Below are 20,543 nucleotides of genomic sequence, written 5' to 3'. Positions count from 1 at the left end.
TCTCAAGATAATGTCTTGGTGAAAACTTTGAAAAATGCCTTTTCTCGAAATGTTAAACCCACTTGTATGAGTTAATAATACTTTTAAATGATTTCACTGATAATAAATCTGTAATAAATTATTTGAAACATGCACATCCACCCATGAAGGTTTTTGACTTCGACATTTGACTACAGTTTTATGTTGTTACCACACTCGTTCTGAGTGTGTTGCAACACCAACCATAATTTAAACCAGAGTGACCAATAACTGTGGCAACACTGGGATAATTAGATCCTTTCTTCCCTCTTCAGATTTTCTCTGGTTCTGCATTCTGATATTGGAGGCTGTTTGTATGACCTCACCAACTGGCAGGAGAGGAACACATCTCTCTCTCTCTCTCTCTCTCTCTCTCTCTCTCTCTCTCTCTCTCTCTCTTTCCCTCCCCCTCCGTGTCTCTGTCCAACATCTAAATGTGCAGCGGAGTTTGAATAAAGCTTCTTTCTGCTCTCCTACCCAGGCAGGAGTGAGAGGCCCGTGGAGTCGCTGGCACTGGGAGCTTTGGAGCATTAACGGTACGTTTACGACTCACCACTGGAGGAATACTGTGACTGGGTTTCAGGGGGAAACTTTGAGTCTCCAGCCTTTGCTTTGGTGGACAGGTATTGATTCAGGTACTTTGTCAAACTAAAGGTAACTTTTGAAAATTCTTCTGCAGTATCAAGCAGTTCTGTTCCCTGGGAAGTTACCTGTTAACAAATGGAAGTCAGGTTTGATGTATTCTGACTGTTTTGTGGACATTTTATCGTATAGGACATTGGTTCCCAAACTGGGGTACGTGTACCCCCAGGGGTACGCGAAGTGGTTCAGGGGGTACGCGGGAAAATAGTTGATGTGCGTTTTGCATAGCTCACCATCTTTCGTGTCCTATCGCACGTGCTGCGGGGGGTACTTAGTTGGAGATCGAATGTCTGACGGGGTACGGGACTGTAAAAAGTTTGCGATCCACTGGTATAGGAGATTTACTTGGAGGAAGTTCACTTGGTTTCTAAGTATGGCAGCGTTGATTTGATGAATAGAATCCACTTTGTTTGAAACTAATTGTCAATGTTTGATTTGTTGGTCAAATTTCCAAAAAACATAATTATGCCAGGGAGAGTATCCTTGGTGATTTTCAGATGTGCAGTAGAATGAGGCTAAAATAAGAGGAGTAAAGGTAAAACATGGAAATGATTCCATATTCACAAGGTCAGTTTTTCTGGATGGCTTCTTTGGATGATTAGTGGCATTAATGGCACTGCATGACAATACAAATGATAAATCAGTGTCTGAATTCAATGTGTTTGTACAAGACAACTGATCAGATAATGACAATACTCTCATTTATCGATCGTATGTTCACAATATTTTCGATTAGTAAAATTGTAAAAAATGCAACGTCGATTTGTCAGTGGTTGCATTCAACATGTCTACTTATTTTGCAACCCTAACCCCATAACTCTAAAACCAAACAGCGAGGGGTTTTAATCTTTTTTCTGAATGATCTTTTGAGGTTTGGAAAGGTCAAATTATCCAGCAATGTGAAAAATATTTTGTATGACAGAATATGTTTGTTCTACTTTCTTACATCATAATCATCTAACAACCCTGCTAGAGTTATCTCACTACCCCTTGCGTAGGTTCAACACTTAGTAGACCCTGCATGACATGACTGAGCTGAACATGAGACATACAGCTCAGTCATTGCTTTTCTGATCATATATTGTCACACAAGCTCCAACATACACCATTGGAAAGAGATCTGGCATCCTTCCTAAATTGAAAAGGAGGGAAAATAATGATTTTCATTTTGAAATCAGATTCTGAGTGGAGCACCTGAGCGGTACAAAGGGGTGTTTCATTTTGAGAAAACAAATAGGCAACTTCTTTCAAAAGTCACATCTCGAACATGGTAACATCAGGCTGTGTGAGCACCTGAGAATTGTAATTCTCAGGAGAATTGTAATTCTCAGGTGTCAGTCAAAGCAAATAACTAAACTATCTTTGAGAATTAACTCTCAAGCGAGAGCTTAAATAGACTTGTTGCATCAATCAGTGTGTGTGTGTGTGTGTGTGTGTGTGTCTACTTGTGCATGTTTGATACATTTAACTGAGTAATGCTGATCATGGATGTCTCCAGCCGTAGTCTGCTGAGCAAGTAAGAAGACATGTACTGTACTAATGATCCCATTAGCATCTATGAATATGATTTTTCCTCTCCACCGATCTGACTGTACAAGTGTCGTCCGTGTGTGTTCTTAAATACAGGCCTTACAGTGTGTGTCACTGCTCATATATGAACACACACTCTCTCTTTACCAGGGGCATCAGACGTGCACTCCCACACATCCCCTTGGTGATCCATGAGTGTTGGTCTGTGTTCCTGTGTGTGTGTGTGTATCAATGTCGACTCTGTTCTGCTGCTCAGGGACTTTGGAGGGTTGCAGGAGAGTGGGTGGAGGGGGGAGTTAGTGAGGTGATGGTGGTGGTAAAGGGTGGAGGGGGCTCCCCTGGATGCCTGCCTTGTGTTTACCTTGGCAGAGTTGCACCCCTTCAAGACCCTGCCCCTGTCCGTTGCTGGAACAGACCAAGGCCTTATTGCTGTCCTCCTCAGCTGGGAGCGGAACATACCACAGCGACCGAACAGGGGAGCTGCAGCCATCCCACTGAACTAAATGGGCACACTGTGGAGCAAGGGCTGATTGGCTTGACCTGCCCTGGCGTGGCTTGCTCACGAATGCTGGTGCACATAGCGAAGTTGCCGCAGTTTAAATTATGAATTAAAGAGAGTCGAGGATCTGCTCGATGATTGGATAGAGAGCGATGAGGAGGTTTTGGTTGGCTTGATTAGAGAAACGGGGGAAGCTTATGCTGGCGTTCTGTGTGTATCAGGACTCTGTGAGCAGAGTTTGATTGACTGCCAGATTTTTACCGTCTTTATCCCTTTTTGGTGAGGCCCAGTGAAAGTAGGGCTTTTTATGCAAGGTCACAGCAAGAAAATATATGAATGAATCACCTTTTTATAAACAGTGATATATTCGAATTTAACCAATTATTTTATTATTTGTTTAACTTTTATTGCTGGAAAATGTCATGTTTGGCTGAAAAGCAGTTTCACTGCACTTTCTGGTTGAAATTTTAAAATCTGACCACACCCAGTATGACTGATCGTCGGTTGGGTGGTCAGTGTTCAAGTAAAATCAGGATTGATAAAAATGATATCCAGTCCAGCCATTCAGTGAAGATAAACTTTATATATTCCGTTTGTTGGCTGCACATTTAGATATTGATTGCTTCTATTTCGAAACACATTATGTCAAGACATTTTTCACATAGCTGAAATAGTTTCATGTTGCACAAAGAAAGTGGAAAAAAGAAAGGAAAATTACATTTCATATCATTTTAAAATCATAAACCTACGGATGCAGCACTTCCATCAATCATCCAAAGAGAAGTCCAAAACTGAAGATCCAGAGATGACATGCATTCCACTGGCAGTGGCTCAAAACTAAAAAGCTAATAGACAGATTTGTTTTAATTCTCAAATTTCCAGAAAAGGCAAAAAAATCTGGAATCCTCAGTAAGTTACAACAATGTCAGTCACTGGACTGAACATTGCAGTGTGATAATAAACATATTACAGGATTCCAAGGTGGATTTCTCTCTCTGTCTAAACATACTTTGCAGTATTTTATGTTTCCGCTTAAACTGGTCCAACATTCACACTCAGGCACATCTTAGACAGCAGCGCAAATATTAGTCCTACTGTACTGTATGCTGGATCTGTGGAACTCTAAGAATGTTAGCAGCCCACACACACACACACACACACACACAAACACACACACACACACGTATGAATGTGACTATAAAAATGTAACCATGTGGAAACAGTTTGTATCCATATTATCAGCTTGTCTGAATGACATTAACCTGTATGAAAGACAACATTAGAATAAAGCTTGACTGATTGATTGTGTGTTAAATACAAAACACATTGATGGTGATTTTTATTGCGGAATTTGAGGGGTTAGTGAATAGCTCCTTTGGACCTTCACCGCCGTTGCCTGCCAACCTCAGTTCAGTAACTGCATATGCTCTACAACTGTGAGCTTCAGGCTTATTGATTCAAAAGGTCTCTCTGTGGCTGTTAGGAATGAACTGCAGCCCGCCCCAGGTCTCATGAACGCCTCACAATGAGTGTTCAGTTGGGACTTCAGCAATGGTTTGGAGTGTTTGACTGTTCTGCACGTCACAGCAGTGGAAAGTTGAGAGAAAATAAGCAATGTGGTTATCTGGGCTTGACAGTTGTGGGTTTGTGATATTGAAACTTTTTGCTTTCAAGTTGCCAGACTCTGATTATAGTTTGAGGAAGAAACTTTTTTTGACAAACAAATCCTTCAGAGGCAGCATTTGGAATATAGAAGCTTGATCAATAATTTTTTTTTGGTGTTGGCAACATTGTAGCAGCTCTGTGACACATTTATGCTGCAAGTAAGAAAAGACACATGACCATTTCAAATGATGTAACCATCACTGCCCACATTCTTCCAATGCGTCCTTTACAACATCAAAATGAAAAAAAAGCAACAAAAGAAAACAAATATCTTCGAGCGAAACAGTGGTGGTACACACGTAGAAGTTGTCAAGAGAATTTGTGGTGACTAGAGCTGATACCATTGTTGATGTGCTGTAAACAAAAACAAGCAGAATTATTACGTCACCTCCTGCCTCTGACATGTCTGACAATGACTCATGAGCTTTTTGACCATCTTAGTTTGGTAATTTGCACTAAACATAGAGCTCAATCGTACCAGTGTATCTGTATGTTGTCCCTGTGATACGCTGCTGACCTTTCCAGGGTGTTGTACGCCCCTCTGGCCTGATGGTTGATTATGTAGGATAGAGCACAACTGGCTGATAGGACTGTTGTTGGTTTTGCCGTTATTTGGTCACAAGCTAATGCATTCAGCAAATTTAAATTCTGACATGGAGAAAATGAAAGAAAAGTGAGGGGATGAGGATTGAGACTCTGTGTTGGTACCATGGATACCTGTACAAGACTCCACTAAAATGAACACAATAGCTCTAAGAGTATTTCATTGTGCATAAAAGCTGTGGACTGACAGACACAACACAGCAGACAATGACATTTAAATTTCAGCGCAGGTTTTTACTCTTTTTTGGAAGGATCCTCAGTCTCAGTCAGAGTGGATGGCAAAGGCCACCCTGTATGGTGTATTTAAATTTATACAAATCGTGTTATATTTGACAGCAGCATATAGCATTACCCTGTATGCACGCAGTGTAAATATACTGTCAACACCGAAACAAAGACGCACTGTGCCCACTCAAGCAAACACCCACACCCACCCAAACGCACACACACACACACACTCACAAACACACACAAACAAAAAACACTAGGACAGTTAGGACGCTGGAAAACTAAACCTCACTTCAACAGTCATTTTGCATTAACAAATGGAAAAGCATTACAGGTGAATGAATCATACCTCGCCATTTCGCTGCCTGAACTTATTTTAGCATTAAAGACATTTCCTGTGCCCAGAGACAGAGAGGGGCTTTCATTCCTCTTCAAGCATGTATGATATTTCCAAATGATACAAGAGACCCTTGACGTCCTATTTGTTTTAGCTAACGAGGTTGACGTAATCACCAAATGCGCTGGAAACCACAGATAATGAATGTTAAAAAACTTGGATGGAGAGAACTTAGGCATAAATAAATCATTCATTCATTCACACATTCGCTTCAGCGTTCATTCAATGAGCATTTCTGGTGAAGATAGGTTAGAAAGTTTGTTTCAGTTTAAAAAAAAGTTTTACTTGATTCAACTTTTTTTTTTTCAGGTAACGATGACCCCCTTGCTTCTGCTGTGTGTGTCCCTGCCCCTCATCCAGGCAACAATAGCATTTGACAATCATGATGGTAAGTTTGAAAAATAATAATAATTAATTAGCACTCATTGCATTTGATTGTGTTATTAAACTAAGTCTTTGCCTTTTCATCTGTTTGTAAAAAATACCAACTTCTCTCCAGATGCCTTGGAAACAATATGATAAGATAAGATAAAGATAAGATGGGTCTTTATTATATCATCCATAGGGGAAATTCAAAATTGACAGAGCGACACAAGGAAGTAGCAGCGCAAGGGGAAATGTACTAAGAAGTACTGATAAGCATTAAGACAGAATCTAGAACAAATGAGATGAAAATAGAAAAACTCCAAACTATATTATTATTATTAAATATAAAAGTTGTGTAGTTTGAAGACATTGAGAAACTAATATCAAGACGTGTCATTCTTGTATTCATCAGTCCGGTCTTTTTTGTTCCTTCCTTAATTTTAGCATAGACTATTCAAAGCCATAGGAAATACTCCCCCCCCCCTAAAAAAAATAGATGTTAGAAATAAATATTTAAGTTTTCTTCGGTTGGTAGAACAAATCAAGCAGAATTATTACGTCACCTCCTGCCTCTGACATGTCTGACAATGACTCATGAGCTTTTTGACCATCTTAGTTTGGTAATTTGCACTAAACATAGAGCTCAATCGTACCAGTGTATCTGTATGTTGTCCCTGTGATACGCTGCTGACCTTTCCAGGGTGTTGTATGCCCCTCTGGCCTGATGGTTGATAATTTTAGCATAGACTATTCAAAGCCATAGGAAATACTCCCCCCCCCCCCCCCCTAAAAAAAATAGATGTTAGAAATAAATATTTAAGTTTTCTTCGGTTGGTAGAACACATATATCCATATATAGTAGATGTAGCAGGTGGATCAATCCCTGGCTTCTTTTTGTCTTTAATCAAAAACCCTTAACCCCTGTTTTCTCCTGCCTTGTTTGTAAGTTCTGCAATCATTAGTTTGTGAATGTGTTTGTAGGTCACACTAAAATCCAGCGTTGTCCTACTAAGGCTGAGACTTTGCCAAAACATAAATCTTCACCTTGAATTAGGTTGTATCCTCATAAAAAAAATTGAATTAAACCTTGAAATACCATTTTCACAGACATGGACGGCACATTGCGTGTCAGCATCCCGATGGAGGTGCCTCTCCGTCCTCTGATGGGAGCGAAGGTAGTGGTACCGTGCTACTTCCAGGACAACACCGTCAGTGACCCTGGAGCCCCAACCATTGCCCCACTCTCCCACCGCATCAAGTGGTCCTATATCACCAAGGAGAAAGTTACCACCATTCTGGTGGCATCAGAGGGAAAGGTTCAGGTGGAGACAGAGTATTTGGACAGAGTGACGATGGTCAACTATCCCCTGGTGCCCACTGATGCCTCTCTGGAGATAACAGAGCTGAGGTCCAAAGACTCTGGCACTTACCGCTGCGAGGTGATGCACGGTATCGAGGATAACTACGACTCTGTGGACATCCTGGTTCAGGGTATGCTACAGAAAGATAAACAATGCTATTCACTTTAGTTTACAAACAAAATTAAAGTAGTATTTTTTATCTCTTTTTGTCCAGACTGAAAGTAAGCTAAATTTCAGTGTTTTTTCCAGTCCAAGCATTGCAAACTATTTCGACCGATTCTAGATTTTCCTCACAGAAAATGATCTTTATGAACATGTACAACAAAATATGTAATCTTACACAGCCATATGTTTCTCTTTTGATTAAGATAATCTGTAGAATACCTCTGACAAAAAGATAAGGTTAAAGAAACCTTTGAATTATCTAAAATCCATCCATCGAGATCAACTGGCTGTATATTCAAACCCCCCACCTCTGGAAAGAGTTGGCAAAATGGCAAATATTTTAAAACAGTTCTTCTGTCCTCTGCTCACTCTCTGTATCTCACAGGTATTGTGTTCCACTACCGAGCCATCACCACCCGCTATACCCTGACATTTGAGAAGGCCAAGGCAGCCTGTATCCAAAACGGTGCCACCATCGCCACTCCAGCCCAGCTCTTGGCTGCTTACGATGATGGATACCACCAGTGTGATGCTGGATGGCTCTCTGATCAAACTGTTAGGTAATCTTCACCCCTCCAGCTACTTAACTACGTATTCATTCAGGGTCACTGTGGACAGTTTGCAGTCAAAGAAATTCACACTCACATAGGGGGAAACCAGCTGACCTGGTGAGAGAAAAGCTACACAAACACAAGAGGAAATAGAAAAGAATAAAATAATTAATGTGATTGCAGACTTTAATGTTAAAAGTGTTATGTCTTTGAGTTAGGTTTAGCTAATCCGGCCTCTTAATCTTTCAAGATACCCAATCCATGAGCCCCGCGAACGTTGCTTTGGAGACAAGGAGAACTTCCCTGGTGTGAGAACCTATGGAGTGAGAGATGTCAACGAGACCTATGACGTGTATTGTTTTGCCGAGAAGATATCAGGTACTCATCAAACAAGGCCCACGTGAAACCTCTATAATGTACTCACCACTGCTCCCTGTCATGTAAACCTGTTTGTCTGCACGTCTCTCCTCCCAGGCAGAGTCTTCTACTCAATGTCTGTGGAGAAGTTTACTTTCTACGAAGCAGGAGATCAGTGTGCCAAACTTGGTGCTCGGCTCGCTACCACTGGAGAACTGTACCTGGCTTGGAAAGCTGGCATGGATGTGTGTAACGCTGGCTGGCTGGCCGACAGGAGTGTGCGCTACCCAATTAACATCGCCAGGCCTCAGTGTGGAGGGGGGCTTCTGGGTGTGAGAACTGTCTACCTTTTCCCAAACCAGACTGGATACCCCTACCCAGACTCTCGTTATGATGCCATCTGCTTCCAAGGTAAATCCTTTATGGGAAATAGTTATTTGGTCATTGCTATATTGAATTTCTCGATTAAGTTTCTGACTAATGAGGCAACAAAACATGTGAGTCATTACAATCTGGTTTCTTCAGATGGTCTGGGTGAAGATGTCATAAGGACCACGCCTTTTCCAGACATCATCCGAATGACACCCGCCCCTGGGGTGTACCCAGGCCTGTCTCCCTCACCTGGGGGTGAAGAGATCAGGGGCGCAGGAGTGGACACACTCTCCCCACTGCCCATCCCCCCCAGTGTGATAGACACATACACCAAAGTGACTCCTGTTGTGCGTGTGCCTGGACTTGAGCTGACAGGCCTAGATGCTGCCATGGCTCCCACAGGTGAGCGGGTTTTGTGGTCGATTACAAAATCGTTGTAATATTTTCTGTCTTTTTAGCATAGGAAAAAAATGAGCAGTACAAGAAAAAGTTTACAACTACGAAAAGAGTATATGGAAATTTGGCTCTGGTATTAGAGTCGATTTTTAGATACTTTATGCTTAAAATGGGCTTTTGGATTGAGACTGCCAAGTTGAACCATTCAAGGTACTTGGTGGCCAAAATAGGAGAATAAAAATCAAATGCACGCCCTGAGCCTGTCTATTGCCAGACCCATTATTTCTATGTAATAAATTACCACAATCGACATCAGGAAATATGCATAAATATGTAACTAAACTGGTAATGCTTAGTAAAAAAAGAGAAATAAAATACTGTCAGATAAAACAAGACAACATGTCTCTAAGTCACCACCAACTTTCTTATTTCTCTCCATCGCTTTTCCCAGGTGTGGTGTTCCACTATCGACCCATCACTGGTCGGTACACTTTGACCTTTTTGGAGGCTCACCAGGCTTGCAAGAGTATTGGTGCGGTCATTGCCAGTCCTCTGCAGCTGCAGGCAGCATTTGAGAAAGGCCTTCACCAATGTGATGCAGGCTGGCTCCGTGATCAGACTGTCAGGTGGGACAGATCAATAGACTTCAGGGAATAACATCTAGAACTTGGAACTGGAAATGGTTCCATTTTGTATATTAAAGTCAATCTCTAAAGAAATATACGACAACACAAAGCCTTAACATGATGTATATTCCTTTATTACCAGGTATCCAATTGTGTCACCCAGAGATAACTGTGCAGGTAATCTGCCACATCTTCCAGGAGTAAGGTCCTATGGCCTGAGGCCAGCCAACGAAAATTATGATGTATTTTGTTACGTGGAACGTTTGCAAGGTGAGCAGCATTAACCGTTCTCACACCCTACAGCAATTGTCAACTATTATTTTAATATGTATCGTATCTGACCTGTTTGGACTCTTGTGGATGCTGCTAAATACTCATTCTCTCTCAGGGGAGGTCTTCTTCACCAGTGACTATGACAGCTTCTCCTATGATGAGGCCGTCCAGCACTGTCAGAAACTGAACACCAGTCTGGCCACCACCGGGCAGCTGTACGCCGCCTGGAACCAAGGACTTGACAAGTGCCGTCCCGGCTGGCTGATGGACCGCAGTGTCCGTTACCCCATCACAACCCCCAGGTCCCACTGTGGAGGCGGAAATGTGGGGGTTCAGATCATCTACGCCTACCCCAACCAGACAGGATTCCCTGATGAGCACTCGCGTTATGACGCATACTGTTTCAAAGGTAGGGATGGATTATTTTATATTCAAGATATTATTAAGATTATTAAATCATCATCAAGTGCTAAATTGATACAAAGAAGCCTTTCATTAGTCTGACTATTTCTGGATATTGAAATGTTGCTATACAAGGCTATAAAAGCATACACATTCAATCAGAGTTGTTATTGGACGAGCGTCTCACTACCCAACTAAAACTTCAACAGGTACAATGCATATATACTGGTTGTTTACATTATACAGTAAAATTAAATAGATGTTACACACATAAAACATATTTGCCAACATTGTGGTTCCCAAACGACAAATTCACCAAATGATTTATATAATCATACGCAATACCACTATATTACTTTTTATTATTAAACATAATAAAACATGCACATACTGTACACACACATAGGCTATACATATGTATACACCCATATGTGTACACAGATAGATGCACAGACATAATAACATACACACACAACTTCAAATCACTCGCTGATCTCCATTATTGCAACAACATTCATAGAATCACTTTCTGTTTGGCAATTAAGTAAAAGCTAAATGTTTGATTTGTTGCTGCAATGCTTTATACCGTGTGTAATTAAAGAGCTTATATTTTGAAAAGTTGTGAATATTGATCTGAAAAATGTGTTGACTGCTTATCAGACCTGTGAAAAAAACCCTGCTCCTTCTCCCACTTAATGCTGCTCTCTACTTTAAATGTCTGCCCGCACCACTGATTGACATAATTTGTACAAAATGTGTTGGGAAAATAGATGGGAAAATTTGCCAGATTAAGTACAACAATTGTAAACTTAACAATGTCCAACATTGGTGTCAACCAACCTCAGTTTTAAACCATTTTAAATTGAATAACACATTGCAACATTAAACGTGTAGTTGATAAAGGTGAAGTTGCTTTGACAGAGTTGGGATACATCAGCAAAAATGTTACAAGTCATTTCTGTAATGTGACTTATTATTTACTTAATACAATAATTTTCACAATGATATGATGATGTCTGATTTAACGAGTGGTATTTATCCTATTTTGTCTGTTTTTCAGCTGAATTCCCGGTTGTTCACGGTGAAATTGAAACCAGTGTGAATCTGACAATAGTGACAGTGGATATTATCAATCAGACAACAGCTACAATTGATCACCTTGCACCAACTGGTAAGACATATTCAGTCAATATAATTTTATTTTTTACTGTAATATCTGGGAATGGTTCTAATGACCAAACTACTTTGTTATTTAACATTATCATTGTAAGTCAGTTATTTTCCTATTTACCAAGTTAGTATTAACACCCATGTGTTTATTTTCAGGTGAAACTACTGTAGTCTACAATGAAACGGAATACAGTGTAAATATTACTGAAATAGAGGAATTTATCAACCAGACAACCATCATAACTCACCAAGGTGTTCCTCCTGGTAAGACATCCAGAGACATGTAAATGAAATTGTCTTAGTCTTTTACTATCCTTGTTAATGGCTTGAAATCATCGAAATGTATGTTTTTTCTGTAAAAGTGACAAATGTAATGAAACAATTCAGCTTCTAATAACAAATATTAGGTGTTATAAATTGGAATTATGGCCACGTTATTGTTAATAAAACATTAACTAATACTTTATAGAAAATCAATAAGGTATTAATAAGACAGCTTTTTAAGTTACCAGGTGGTGAGAACCCCTGTTATTGGTTTGGCCACTTAACTTGTTACCTTCTGGAAAATGCTGCGGAAAAGAGGCTACCAATAATTATCATAATTATGATTGAAGTGACAGTATCTGCACTGGAGCGCCAACCTCAGTCCTACATATCTCTTTGTTAAACAAGACAAAATAAAGTACAATGGCTAATGTGTCCTTTTTACCATATTCTGATTGTATCCTGCAGTGATGGCCACGGTATATCCAGTCGTTGTTGATGTGTCAGGCTCAGGTTCCGCTGACCACTCAGCCAGCGGTGAGACTTCAGGGGAATCTAGCATCTCCAGTGCCAGTGGTGACGCCTCTGGTTCAGGACGAGACATCACCTACAGCGGACACACTGACGTCTTCTCTGGAGACCAGTCAGCCTCTGGAGATCCCCAAGAGGCAGGAAGGGGAAGCGCAGACACCTTCTCGTCTGGTGACCTGGGTAGTGCGTCTGCATCTGGAGAGTTGATTGATGGACAACAATCTGGTTCTGGGGCATCAGGATCAGGTTTTACCAGTGGCAGTGGGGACATCAGTGGCAGTGGAGGCATCAGTGGCAGTGGAGGAGACTTGATGATCATCATGGTTGATGGCAAGATGGTGGAGGTTTCAAAAACGCACAGACCCGATGAACAGTTGTTAGGCAAGGAGGGCATCATGATAATCGAATCAAGTGCATCCGGATCAGGAAGTGTCTCTGGGTCGGGCTCTGGTGGATTTTCTGGCATCTCATTTCTTGACCACAGTGCCATTGACTTGACAGTTCAGCCATCAGGTGAGCAGGAGGTTTCTGGATATCGTCCTTTTGGATCAGGGTTCCACAGTGGCTTTCCAAGTGGCTTTCCTTCCGGTGTTTCAGCCAGCGGCTCTGCCTCTGGAGATGCTTTCCAGCACAGTGATGATGTCATTTATGTAACAGATGATGAGATGATTGAAGTGACCGTATCTCCACTGGAGCGCCAACCTCAGCAGGGCCGGGGGGTGGTGGAGGTTAGCGGGTCGGGAAGTGGGTCAGGGATGCACCATGAATTGAGCGGCACTTTGGAGCAAAGCTTGCATTTCTCAGGAAGCGGTGTCCCTCATGAGAAACCAACGACTGAGCAGATTTCTGGCATCCTGCCGCCTGACTCTACGATGACTTACTCAGAGAACATTGCTAGTCTTGCTCAATCTGGACTTGGGGAGGACGAACGAGAAGGCCGCACACTTTATGTTGTGACTCCAGACGCAGCCTACACCACCCCGACCACAGCACCATCAGTGTCATTAGCAACCCCTGCTGTAGTGGAGGAGCCTGATGTTGTTGAAAGTAAGTTGTTTAGGTGTTGACTTTGCAGTAATTCATCTGCTTTCACCATGTCATATACTTTTATATATAAACTGGATGAACTATTAAGTCTCTTTCCATTTGTTGTCGGGCTCGGTAGATCCTTGTGATCCAAACCCCTGTGGCTCAGGAACCTGTTCTGTGCAGGGAGAGATCGCTGTGTGTCAGTGTCCCAACGGCTTCACTGGTGAAGACTGCTCAACACGTGAGTCACCAACAACCACTCACAGCCAAATAGCTGAAACACCAAAGTTTTATTGGAATACAGTAGACTACAGAGATTCAACCTTTTTTCATTCATTTGTGTCCATATTTTGTGTCCAAATGTGTATGTTTGTGTGTGTAGCGGTGCAGGGATGTGCTGAAGGCTGGTTGGAGTTCCGTGGCAGCTGTTACCTGCACTTTGCAGAGAGATATACCTGGACTGAGGCCGAGCAGCGCTGCCAGGTGCTCAATGCTAACTTGGTCAGCATCAATTCCCAGGAAGAGCAGGAGTTTGTCAACTGTGAGTAGCTGTTTGAGAAACAACCACTGATCTGCAGCGTTGGTATTGATTCCCAATTTTGATTTCGCTTTAGTCTTTGAGGGACAATTTATTTTAGCCTAATTGTTGCCAAGAAAAACGAAAAACTTTTTTTTTAAATTTTGTTTAAGGAAATGTTTATGTCATGTCATGATTTAGAGATACTGAAAGTAAAGGGATGCAACAAGGTTCCCCCAACCATAGGTCAACAGTCGATGTTGTTATGTAGTATAGGTATCAACTTTAAGGCCTTTAGACTGACTCTAGACGTGACTTGACTCTAGACTTGACCTTGATAATTAGATATATTTATATGTATATTTTGTGAAAATCCAGAGGAAGATTTAAATTGTCCCAACTACATATTTCTTATAACAGCAATACACCAATATGTAGAAAACAGATAAATCCACTTCTGACAAAGGTAGTAGGAGATATTGTTTTACTAATTAGGAGCTAGGCTACAGTTTGTCCATTCATCATACTATCATTAAATTTGTATTGGCTGAACGAACATATTGTGACATAATGGTTTTCAAAGATTAGTTTCAATTATGTTTTAGTCTCACTGTCATCATGAGAAAAGGTAGCATAATTCCTGGGGATAACATGTTTGATTGGTGCTGAAGGTAAGCTCTCTGTCTTTGTGATACAGCAAATGGTCAGGACTACCAGTGGATCGGGCTTAATGACAAAGATGTGCAGAATGAGTTCCGCTGGACAGACAGAAGTCCTCTGGTGAGTGTGGCTGGAGCTTGTTGTTCATAGTCTGTTAGATTTGGTTCAGTGGAGGTTGAACTTCTACCACTACCGTTTGAGGTTTACTACTTTCTTAATTGCCTCTACACACATATTCATGGTAGACTTGTCATTTTTTACTTCAAGTATTTGCTTAACGACTGAAATATTACAATGTTCAGACCTTCGTGAACTGGAGGCCAAACCAGCCAGATAACTACTTCAACTCTGAGGAGAATTGTGTTGTGATGATCTGGCATGAGGGCGGACAGTGGAATGACGTGCCCTGCAACTACCACCTTCCCTTCACCTGCAAGACTGGACCAGGTAGGCTCACTGGGTTGGAACATGTGTCGAACCAAGACATTGTCTACACTACTGTGTGATTTTGGGGTAGAGAAACCATTATATAACCGCCATTGATGTTGTTTCTGGCAAATGCCCATGACACAAAGCAAGAGTGGGCATGCTTGAGTTAAACTGTAATGTCTAAATTCCCAAATTCTCTGGTTTACGTTGCACACGTGGTTACACAGAAGTCTTTGGAAGGCGTTTGTCAAATCTCTATTTAGAGCCTTGTTTACATGTGGACGAGAGGCCCAAATGCACAGAGAAAGGGTTTATCCACATTAGTTTGGGCAAAGCGCAGAGGGCCATGGGACCAAAATGAACCAGTTACCTCTGTCAAGACAAGCTTTAACCTTCACCTGTCACGATGTTGCAGTAATGTGTGGAGCTCCCCCTGACGTGGAACATGGCCGGCCAATGGGCAGCAGCAGAGACCGCTACCCTGTCAACTCTATAGTCCGCTACCACTGTGATGCAGGCTATACACAGCGCCACCTGCCTGTCATCCGCTGTATGCCAGATGGACAGTGGGGGGAACCACAAGTGGAATGTACAGATGGTGAGGTTTGCACGTTGTAAAACATGAAATATGAATTTAAAATCTACAATGGAGAAATGTTTGAAACTAAAGCACATCAGTGTAAGTCACACCAAAGCTGAACTTTGCAGGCTTAACAGAAAACAACAAAACAAAAAAAGACCCGATACAGTGTAAAATGAAGGAAAAAAAAAACACTATAAGCAAAATGATATACTATAACTAGGCCCTCTACCAGTCCCCTTAAATTCAATCAAGCTGCAAAAAAATACCCGTATTCATAAATATCGGTCCCCACACATTTATCGTAAACACACACACATACGACAATCCAATTAGCCTGCTAAAAGTAGGTTTAGGTTGTCTAGCTTTGAGTGAAAACTCCTGTAACAGCACACACTAGGTGGCGTTATTAGTCATGTTCAACTCGTAAATGTAGATTATTTTTTATAAATTCTGCAATAATGTGATATTAACCATATAAACATAAATATATAAATATAAAAGTAGAGAGGCGGTGGTCTAGTGGCAGAAACTTGGACTATGGGCAGAGAAGGTCTCTGGTTCGTCTCTGGTTCGACTCCACGGAGAGACAACAAAAGACGAACCTGGATTGATCTGTCCAAAAATCCAAGAGTCTCCCTACCCTGTCTAGTGCCCCTGAGCAAGGCACCTTACTCCCCCAACATCTGCTCCCCGAGCGCTGTACATGGCTGCTCACTGCTCTGTGTGTCCTGCACCAGATGGGTTAAAAGCAGAGATTAAATTTCCTTACCTGCATGAGTGTGCCTTTGCATGGCTGTGCATGTGTTTGGGACGAATAAATGCATCTTATCTTAAACCACATTAGTGTGAAGTATCTATTCAATGTTGGTGACTTCAACCCTTCCATTTTTTTTAAAGGTTTTCAAAGGATCAAAATTTCCCTGAGGTTACTTGAGGATTAAACCTTAGAAAAAAATGTAAATGCATTAAAATAAGTATCAGTGCACCAAGGGTAGTATTTGCCAATAGCAAAGTCTGTGCAAATCAAACGGGTCCTTTAGCCACTTCAGGGTAATTAATAAGTCCTTCGGTTTACATGATATCATCAGTATGCGTACCTTTTCCCTCCTCAGCCGGCGCCAACAGTAACAGGCTACACAAAAGATCCCTCAGAAGAAGAAGTAAAGCGGTCAGCAGCCGACAGGAAAAGAGGAAGCTGCTCTGAGCAGGACTGAAAGGACATACAACAGAGAGCCACAAAGGACCCCTTTTGCAAAGAAGCATGGACACCAATGCAAATGCCCGACCAAAAAGATAACATTCTCCTCTTATGTATATACACACACTTAAGCACATTTAGACACTGGTAGTGTAATTGACAGGTGTTTTGGATGTTTGAGTGTCACTCTGCACCTTCTGAAGGCAGTTTCTTCTTCGTATTTATAGCATCTAATTTATAGCTTTGATCCAGTATTCTCAAGCATCATTAATGCACAAGTAGACATTTTTCTGCAATCCCTTACCAGCCCTGCACACGAGGTGAGGTTGATTAAACACTGTCAAACAGTGAAACAAGAGTGACACACACAAGGTCTAAAACAGTCCAACAAAAGTGTTTTCAATTGCAGCTGGATTCTCTGACACATTGTTACATAGACTTTAGCAATTCTTAGGGTATTTTTCTAGATCTGTGTTTGTTAGCATATCTTCCTTTTTCTTTTATCGGGTCGTAGAACTACAACTGCTAGACTGGTGGGAATTAAAATAACTTAAAGTAAAGTATCTTACATTGCAGGTCCAGACAATGATTCTCAAACTTTTTGGTTGTGATTCCTGAAATGACAGCGATGAGTTTTGCTTAACTTGATTCATCACGAGTCTCTGATCCTCACAGCAACTCAAGATTGTATAAAAGCACAGTCACAGCAGATGAGAAGTGCATTCAAAATATATTGGTGTGGTAGAAATAGATTTTTTTTAAACCATTAAAGTATCTTTCAGGAGAAACATTTTGTTTTTGTCACAACCTCATGTTTGAGAACCGCTGTGATATGACGCACTGTCACGATTGTGCTGTTCCATTTTATGATGAATAAAAAGTTCAAAACGTGATTAAAGTCACTGCAACAAACCTGGAGTGAAACAGTCAGAACTCATGCACTTTTGGGATTCTTCAGTCACTTCTGTGCTAATCATTTGAATCCAGTGCAGCTTAAATAGTAATCAAAATTATAAATAAAAAAATCACCTGTAGCTGACACACGGCAAGGAAACTATACTAAGTTAACAAGTGAGATTTATAGTAGGACACTGAACTGGTGCAAAACTCCACCTCATTAGGTCGTTTCAAGTTGCAAATCATTTCATTTTTACATTCACAACTCAAGAGCAATCCATCATCTATGTCAGCACTGTCTCATATTTTTATTAGATTAAGGGTTTGCAGAATAATGAGTATCCATCCGTCCATTTTCTGTAGCGCTTATCCACTGAGGGTCACGGAGGGGAGCTGGAGCCAATCGCAGCTCACATTAGGTGAGGGGTGGGGTGCACTCAGGACAGGTCGTCAGTGAATCACAGAGCTTGAATGATGAGCTCCTCACTGTAAATATTCTCACAACTTTCTGAACAGCAGGATCTGTTGATAACTTGCACAGAGCAAACAGTTTAATTCATGAATTCATCATTGTTGATTTGTTAGTTTAAATAAATATCAAATGGACATGACTGATTTAACAGCCGACTGCACATGTGACAACACATCTGGATTTTATATTTAAGCCTTATACGTCTTTGTGGAGGTTTCTGGTTGTGTTTAATGTGACTGATCGAATGAAAAGTACTTGACAAATGACATTTTAGGGAAAAGGAGCTGTGAAAGCAGTGGCGTGTGTTTAAAATGATGACAAAGGAGATGGAGAAGGGGCTAAGAAGAGGGAGAGGAGGTTATAAATGTTGACCATGACCTTTTAAAGGTCAAGATTAGCTTCAACTTGGAGAGCAGACACTTGTGTCCATGTCTGACTTCTCACAGACCAACTCAGAAACACTGAAACAGCAATTCACACTCATAATTCAGTGAACGTACAACCAAATGTTGACTTAAATCAGTGAATTTGATCATTTGCCACAAAGTAAAAGTGTATTGTTGCTCAAATATTTGTAAACGTTTTTGGTTTGTGCAAATTTCAGCATGAAGTCAACATGTGCTGTAACGGTGAAGGTATTTCGAAATTAAAACTGTTTGATTATGGGATCTCCTGATTCAACAAACTAAAATGCTTTTTGACAGAAAACCTAAAACGTGTGTAATGTTGATGTCACCTCTGTTGTGATTTTGTGCTGATCCCGAATCCTGATGTGAACATACAGTATACATGTACTGTGCTGGGCCAAATAAAACTTGGAATCATCTGTTTCTGAAATTATTGTCCTGTAGTGAACAAGACTATAATTCATCACTCCTTAGCTACTTGGTATCAAGCATTACAGAATTGTATATTACCTGACATATGGAAATCACATTTTTCTCAGCTCTCTGGAAACACCATCTTTGCTTGGAGCAGTTTAATTTGAGGGAAAATCTCAGAGCCAGAGGAACAAACCTGGTATTTAGTTTGGTTTGTACCTTCCTGGTGGAAGCCAGCCGGGAAAAAAACACACAGTAAATAGCACCTTTATCAGCCTCTACAGTGACTACCTTCATCACTACACTGTCTGTATGTGTGTGTGTGTGTGTATGTGTGTGTGTGTGCGTAACAGGAATACCAGCCCTGCATGTATATTAGTACATATGTGGTCTTGTGTGTATATACGTCTCTGTGGTGTGTTTGTGCAGTCATAATGTACATTCCTCTGCATATTAATCCAATGTGTATGTGGCAGTGTGTGTAGGACTGTAAATCACTGTGTGTGTTGATGTGTGTGTGTCCACTCGTGTTTGGCCAACAGGTGTAAATAGGATGTTTATAAAACTTGCAGGCCATATAATCACTGGGACGTCTGTTTGCATGCGGAAGCAGGAGGGCGCAGCGACGTGTTTGACTCCACTCATCTGAAAGTGCAGCGCACCCAGACAGAGTGGCGCGTGTTAGCTTTACATACAGTGGCTGTTCTGTGTGGGTCACTCACCCATCTCACCTCTCTACCCTGGCATTCCTGTCTGAACAGTGAGTGAGATTGTACCAACTTGTGAGTACGGGTCGGTAAACGGTGATTCAGAAATGCATTTGATAAATTTGATAAATTTATTTCAGGAGTGAAGCAGGTTTTCTTAACATGTCATCTATTTACTTAATGAGCATTAATGATGTTCCAGCCATGACCCAATAATAATATCTGTGTGTCAGTGCTTTCATTTAAGTATTAGTATCTTTGGATTGTCTTTTTTTGAAAGTGTAGGTAAGCTGATAATAATGCTCCCTCAGATTTACCGTCCTTTAAAGATTTTCACTTTTCAAACCCTTCAGTTGTGGTCTGGTTGACCGACATCCCAGTTATTCAAAAAAATTATTGCGGCCAAAATAACTAATTGTTCACTTACCCTATATAATACATTCAATAGTTTACTCAGTGGTGAGAAGTATAGGGCCACTTAGGATTTCTTAATTTGTATCATCAAGTAAAGAGTCGCAAACCCAGATAATATGTTGGACAGTAAATTTAGTGAACTATAGGTCATGCTCAATATGTCAACCTGACAAGTTGTCCTTCATTATTTACATTACATTATTTATATATTTACTTTCCATTTATTCTCTACTACAGTTCAGAGGCAGATATCTCTACTCTTCTACACTACTAGTAGGGTAGGGTTAGTAAGATGTGTCTGAAGCATTTCCTATCTCATTCTTTGAAATACTCTTTCAATCCTAGTATCCATCAGGTGAAAAAAAAGATGGTGTCTGCGGCCCATGCAGGAAAATGAAAT

The 20,543-nt window shown here is 41.0% G+C and overlaps 1 protein-coding gene across 1 annotated transcript; it reads left to right on the top strand.

Moving 5' to 3' along the window:
* Nucleotides 1-429: 429 nt before the first annotated feature.
* On the top strand, nucleotides 430-19,027 carry acanb (aggrecan b). Its single transcript, XM_053427579.1, has 19 exons — nucleotides 430-554; nucleotides 5,892-5,970; nucleotides 7,056-7,439; nucleotides 7,860-8,034; nucleotides 8,276-8,403; nucleotides 8,500-8,793; nucleotides 8,908-9,156; nucleotides 9,602-9,776; nucleotides 9,919-10,046; nucleotides 10,165-10,458; nucleotides 11,512-11,622; nucleotides 11,778-11,885; nucleotides 12,354-13,463; nucleotides 13,582-13,686; nucleotides 13,828-13,986; nucleotides 14,660-14,742; nucleotides 14,925-15,069; nucleotides 15,467-15,649; nucleotides 16,747-19,027. The coding sequence occupies exons 2-19, from the start codon at nucleotides 5,898-5,900 to the stop codon at nucleotides 16,836-16,838; spliced, it is 3,996 nt and encodes a 1,331-aa protein (XP_053283554.1). The 5' UTR covers nucleotides 430-554; nucleotides 5,892-5,897; the 3' UTR covers nucleotides 16,839-19,027.
* Nucleotides 19,028-20,543: the final 1,516 nt, after the last annotated feature.

The sequence above is a fragment of the Pleuronectes platessa genome, chromosome 7 (assembly GCF_947347685.1).
Source record: "Pleuronectes platessa chromosome 7, fPlePla1.1, whole genome shotgun sequence".
NCBI lineage: Eukaryota > Metazoa > Chordata > Actinopteri > Pleuronectiformes > Pleuronectidae > Pleuronectes > Pleuronectes platessa.
Note: the sequence above shows the minus strand (reverse complement) of the source record. Positions and strands in the feature narration are given on the sequence as shown.

Bases quoted from the DNA above. Each gene is read 5' to 3' on its own strand.
- acanb (XM_053427579.1), top strand. From the start codon at position 5,898: ATGACCCCCTTGCTTCTGCTGTGTGTGTCCCTGCCCCTCATCCAGGCA. The intron at 13,687-13,827 runs GTGAGTCACCAA...TTGTGTGTGTAG, and splicing joins TGGTGAAGACTGCTCAACAC to CGGTGCAGGGATGTGCTGAA. The intron at 13,987-14,659 runs GTGAGTAGCTGT...TTTGTGATACAG, and splicing joins AGAGCAGGAGTTTGTCAACT to CAAATGGTCAGGACTACCAG.